Source organism: Muntiacus reevesi, chromosome 9 (genome assembly GCF_963930625.1).
Source record: "Muntiacus reevesi chromosome 9, mMunRee1.1, whole genome shotgun sequence".
Lineage (NCBI taxonomy): Eukaryota > Metazoa > Chordata > Mammalia > Artiodactyla > Cervidae > Muntiacus > Muntiacus reevesi.
In genome coordinates, this window is record NC_089257.1 from 8,888,707 (window position 1) to 8,895,188 (window position 6,482).

General features: G+C 40.3%; 1 protein-coding gene across 1 annotated transcript; it reads right to left on the reverse strand.

Annotated features, from left to right (window-relative positions):
- Nucleotides 1-1,701: 1,701 nt before the first annotated feature.
- LOC136175499 (olfactory receptor 4C46-like) lies at nt 1,702-2,631 on the reverse strand. Its single transcript, XM_065945776.1, has one exon. The coding sequence runs from the start codon at nt 2,629-2,631 to the stop codon at nt 1,702-1,704; it is 930 nt and encodes a 309-aa protein (XP_065801848.1).
- Nucleotides 2,632-6,482: the final 3,851 nt, after the last annotated feature.

Here is a 6,482-nt window from a genome sequence, read left to right on the forward strand (position 1 = left end):
AACTAATCCTCTGTATTAAACCAGAGCAGTTTGAGTATTTCTAAGCTGCACACTGTGGGTTACCATTTGATTCATATCTTAGACACCAAAAGAAAGCCTGTGAAAGCCTGTCTTACCTCCTCCAGTTGCTACACTAAATGCAGGATCTCTGCTTAGTGCAGGCTTCCCTGGTGGCTGAGTCAGAAAGAATCTGCCTGCAATTCAAGGGATGGTCTGCAGTGCAGAAGACTTGGTTTCCATCTCTGAGAGGGGAAGGTCCCCTGAAGAAGGAAATGGCAACCCACTCCAGTATTCTTGCCTGGGAAATCCCACTGACAGAGGGGCCTACTGGTCTACAGTTCATGGGGTAGCAAATAGTCGGACAAAACTCAGCAACTAAACCATCACCACTGCTTAGTGAGTCCATATCAGTGAATCAGGCTGATCAAAGTTAGTGACTTTCTACTTCTATCCATTTCCTCTTACATTTCCTGGATTTATGATACAGATTATTAGAGCCTTTCTTACTTGCCCCAGCTGTAATATTGAATATAAATCCTGGTGTGCAATGCTACATGCTGCTGTATATTTTATGTGAGTTTTTCATCTTCCCTTATATTTACACTGATTTACTCAGTATCTGCTGGGAGAGACTGAAGGCGAGAGGAGAAGGGGATGACAGAGGATGAGATGGCTGGATGGCATCACCGACTCAATGGACATGAGTTTGAGTAAACTCCGGGAGGTGGTGATGGACAGGGAGGCCTGGCGGGCTGCATTCCTTGGGGTCACAAAAGTCAGACATGACTGAGAGTCTGAACTGAACTGATTCAGTGTTTGTCATAAACCAGATGTTGTGCTACTTGCAGAAACTATTGTTAGCAAGTAGGTAAGTATTACAGAGAGTATGACATTTAATTTATTTCATAAAGAAAATTTCTGTCTGACATTAAACTATGCTTTTACTTGAATCCTCACTCTTTTTGATGGATTATCAGGGTAAGATCATGACCTAAGCAAAGCAAAATGATTCTGAAAGCAACAAGAGAATTTGGAAATGTGGTGCAACATAACGTACGTACCCCTTAGAGGGTAAATGGCCTGTTAGTTTGAACCCCTAAACTACTTATATACTACATATAGAGATATATATATGTATATATGTGCGTGTGTTTCAGCACAGTGCCTGTCTCAAAAATGGAAGCAATATAGTAGTCATGTGTCCTTTCTGTTATCATTGCCTGGCAACACAGCTCAGCAGCTGAGAACATAGTCTGAGAGGTCAGCTAAACACAGCTAAATAATCTTCAGTATTTCTGTTTGGGAACTTTCCTCTTTCTGCTTGCTTTCCCACCTATAAAATGAGGGTAGTAGCAATACCGACTGCATTGGATTGCTACAGAGATTGCTGCTAAATATGAGTGGTTTCTTTTTAATTTATTTTGTTTTATTAGAATGAGCTTATTGATCCACATATACTGATGAAACTAGAAAACCTAAGCGTCAACCTGGTAGAATGACCCAAACATGCAAAACTAGTCTCCTGCTAAGTTTTTCCTGACTTTCCTTGTACCCATTTTTTGTCCCCCCTGCAGGATCTATGATGTATACTGGCTATTTATTTTCCTTTTCTCTCATAGATATTCTCTGCTGAAAGCATCAGCAATGTCCATTTGACCTTTGCATTACTAGAATCAACAATGGGCTTCCTGTACATTTTATCTATCCATCACCTGAAATCACTTTTCTATTGCACAAATTCCTAATGGCATTTTTCATCTGGGCATTTCTTAAGGTATAGATTAAAGGGTTTAACATGGGTGTTATCATGGTGTAAAACACAGTAACTGCTTTATCAATCGGAAAGGTAGTTGCTGGTCTCAGGTACACAAAAATGCAGGGCACAAGGAATATGATGACGGCTGTGATGTGGGAGACACACGTGGAGAGGGCCTTGCGCTTCGCCTCCAAACTGTGTGTCCTTAGGGTGTATGCAATGACCACATAGGAGCCCAACAAGAGGAGGAAGTTTAACAGACAGAGGAAACCACTGTTGGCAGCAACAAAGAGCCCTAGAGTGTGGGTATCCGTGCAGGCAAGTTTGAGCAAAGGGGTCAGGTCACACATAAAGTGATCTATGACGTTACGGCCGCAGAAGGGTAACCTGAAGATGAAGAGGATCTGAATGGTTGCATGAAGAAAGCTTCCCACCCACACCACTCCAATCAGCAGCCAACACAACTGCCAGTTCATGATGGTTGTGTAGTGCAACGGCTTGCAGATGGCCACGTAGCGGTCATAGGCCATCACGGTGAGCAGGATGACATCAGCGCCTCCAAACAAATGTTCCGCAAAGATCTGAGTCATGCATTCATTGAAAGGGCTAGTTTTTGTTTCATGGAGGGAATCTACAATCAACTTTGGGTTATTGACAGAGGAGTAACAAGCATTAATAAAAGAGAGATGAGCCAGGAAGAAGTACATTGGGGACCTCGATAATGGGCTGCCTGTGATGGTGACCAAGGTGAGCACGTTTCCCACCATAGAGACGATGTAGATGACCAGAAAGACAGCAAATGTGACTTTCTGCAGCTTTGGGTTCTGTGTGAGTCCCAGTAGGACAAACTCTGTCACATTGCTCCTATTCTCCATGTATATTATGTAATGGTTAATTACATAACCTGAAAAAAATACATCGTATTAGCTCAACCTTGAATTCATTATTCTTTCCATGTAATAACTGCCAAATTCTATTCAGTTCTGAATTCTGAAGAGTATTTTTTTCTTTTGATAAAGGAAGAAAATATTTCTGATCTCTTGAAGTTAACTCAAATCCTCTCCTAGGAGTTTATAGTTGGAGACATGAGGAGCCCTATGCACACTCAGCAGTAGACCATCTGCGCACATTTGATCATTTGAGCTGACCCAGAGCCCAATGTGAGTCATCAGGTCTTACACATAGCAGTAGCAAAGCTGCCCAGGTGGTTCAGTGAGAAAGAATTTGCCAGACGATGCAAGAAAAATAGGAGAGGCAGCTTCGATCCCTGGGTTAGGAAGATTCCCTGGAAAAGTGAATGACAACCCACTCCATTTCTTGCTTGGAAAATCCCATGGACAGAGCAGTCTGCTCGTCTACAGTCCATGGGGTCATGAAGAGTCGGACATGACTGAGTAAGCACATAGTCATAGCTAAGCCCAAGAGGTTGAAAAGGGATGTAAAGGTCATGAATGGCTGATGGATTTACTCGCTACTCTTAGGAAATGTGAAGCCATGTAAGGGAATTGAGAATGTGAGTATAAGGATGACAGGTTTGAGAGGTTTGAGAAACAGGGAATGTTGCATATAATTCCAGTAAAGATATTTGTGTGATATTTATGATAGGGTGATGCAATGCTGAAAGGAATACACGAATCAGACTATATATGAATTGACACAAACTGTTGCAGAGCGTTGGTATGGGAAAGTAATGAAAAGATACAGGAGTGACAGTAACAAAATTAACATCTTTCCTATAAATTTCCCTAATCCAATTTTCTATAGATATACCTTTAACAATAGATTACTATATTCATAGCATTGTTGAGTGCATGCATATCTGACTCTTTGCAACCCCATAGACTATAACCCAACAGGCTCCCCTCCTCATGGGACTTTCCAGGCAAGAATACTGGAGTGGCTTGCCATTTCCTTCTCCAGGCCAGCACCCTGACCCAGCGATCAAATCCACGTATCATGTCTCCTGCTTTGGCAGGTGGGTTCTTTGCCACTAGCGCTACTTCATACTGTGCAGCGATAGAAAAAAGTGGACATGCCAAGTAAACAGAGATCAATGCAAATTTAAGCTTAGAACCTCAGCCTGAGATGTGTGGCTGTCAATACTGGTGGGCAAGCCCATCTGGGCAGTGACCCCTGGGGACAGCTGGGAGGAAATGGATTCTCAACCTTGCCAATGAGACTTTCAGGCTGACAAAGCTCCCTGGGCCCTCCACATAACGGCCTACCTTTGCTCTAACAACCCCATTTCTAGGAGTTTATCCTGAGGAAGCAGATTAAGGGACAAACAGCTGTGTGCACAGATGCTTGCTGTAGAGCTATTTATAAGATCAGCAAATGTCCCATCATAAGGACTGGCTTTGACGACTCACAGAATAGGAGGCAGCTATCAAAGTGATGAACACAGACAGATAGACCAGACAACAGGAAAAGGACGGGGCAGAAATACACACACACACTGTTCAGTAACACTTAACAAATCAGCTGTACCTTATGACCCACTGTCATTCCAAAAAAGACACTTATGCATACACAACATCTAGAAAAATGCACATCCAGCCATTAACTGCAGTTGATCATTTCTGGAGAGAATGATGAGGGAACTGCGGAGAAGTCAGAAAAAAAAGTATGGTTCCTTTCCAACATGTACACTTCTGGACTGTTAGTATATGAACTCACATATAATCAGAGGCTAAATGTATGATATTAGTAAACTGCCAAAAAAATGTGTTTTCAAATGGTGCACAAATAAATATGTACATTTCGAATGGACCATCCAACTTTCAAACACAGAGCTGCCTGCAAGGAGTCATCCATGTAGAGAAGTGATCTGGGATAAATCTATGTGAATGGCATCATTCCATCCATATAGCAGAAATAATCATAGCACACAACAGCAATAATTATGTCTTTAACTTAATTTGACAGATGAAAAAATTGAATCTCATCAAGATAAGAAGATTGTAAGACCGGATTCTCTAACCTACATTTATTTTGCCATCATATACCTTTTTTAATAATTAGGACTAATCATGACATTGGAAACAAAATTTAAATACACCTCACACACAAAAATACATCAACATGATTATTTATAGATACAAACCATGACTTGTTTAGTCCAAACATGGATATGTAGAACTCTTCTTTGGAGCAACTGCTATGCATAATATGGGTCTCTTTGACTTCTTTAAAATTAGAGATGACTGTTCCTCAGTTTAATGTAGGGTTAATTTTTTTTTATTTGTTATTGCCATAAAAGTCAATTCTTCCCAATCCTCTGTGAAAAAGAGTCATAAAAATAAGTAAAGTTCCTCTGTGTGTCTTCAGCAGCGTGCTGGATACATTTATATTCACATAACAGTGTGTGGGGGATTAATCTTCTCACTTGATACTAGAAGAAATAAGAATATAAGGTTTCAAGAAATGCACCCTAGACCAAGAAGCTGCACGTGGGAAAAGGCAAAATTCTAATCTGGGTTTCTAATTCCCAAACTAAGATGCTCAGTCCCTGGGATTGTCATTTTCAACATTTTGCAGAAGAATGAGGTGAATTCTTTCTTTTACAATTAAAAATACATTTTAAAATTTAATTCTTTAAAATTGCTATTGTTTTTGAAAAGTGCTAAAACATAATTACTATATACATAAACTCATATCAATAGACATGAGTCTAAGCAAGCTCCAGGAGATGGTGAAAGACAGGGAAACCTGGCATGCTGCAGTCCATGGGGTCGCAAAGAGTCGGACACAAGTGAGAAGCTGAACGACAATAATATACATAAAGCAACAATCTTTACTAGGCATCACCACTATTGAAGAACTTACCTTCTGGTCTTAGATGATATTAATGATATTTGAGGGTATTCAGAACTGATCCCAACTTCAAACTGACCTCCTCTTAGGATAAGGAACTTTCAATAAGAAAGATGTGACACATTCAGAAAGAAGCTATTCAGAGAACTCAATATCAAATCAATAGGAGATAAATCGTTCTGTATGTTTACATATTTCCTTCTAGCCTAAAGAGTCAGAGAAATTTCACAGAAAACCTGGAACTTGAACTTAGAATAAATTGATATAGAAAACCATAGAGAAATAATCATCCATGGATGGTTTACTCCAAAAGTCAGCAGGCAGAAAATGTGGTGGAAACACCTTCAAATGGATCTTTCAACTCTTGACAAGTCTTTCTCTGGAAATGTAAATAGCAAGTAAAATCATTTTCAATTGCACGTGTGGATATTTAACAAGTTTCCAATACAGGTTCAAGGACTTTGTCTTATAGCTGCTCATTTCTCTCCCAGGAACTAATTATCTGCTTTGATGGAAAGTCTTTTTCTTAGAAGCAGGTATTCTGAAGAGACATGCTTGAGAGACACTCATTCTTGAGTGAGGAGTTGTATTCCCTGCACTTGCAGCTAAAATAGGTGAATCCCCTTTATAGGAGCCTGGTTTTCTAAGCAGGACACATGCCATGTGAATGACAAGGAGAGCAGTGTTCCAGCCTTGCGACCTGCGCTGTGGTTAATTTGTGCACTCATGTCAGAGAGAGAACTTCTTTCCTTTTATCAGTATCAACGTTCCTGGAAACCCAGTACTGATTTTTTTTTTTTTTTAATTTTAATTTTTTTTTTATTTTTCAGTGGGTTTGTCATACATTGATATGAATCAGCCATAGAGTTACACGTATTCCCCATCCCGGTCCCCCATCCCACCTCCCTCTCCA

Excerpts from the sequence above, each read along its gene's own strand:
- LOC136175499 (XM_065945776.1), bottom strand. The coding sequence starts at position 2,631 with ATGGAGAATAGGAGCAATGTGACAGAGTTTGTCCTACTGGGACTCACA.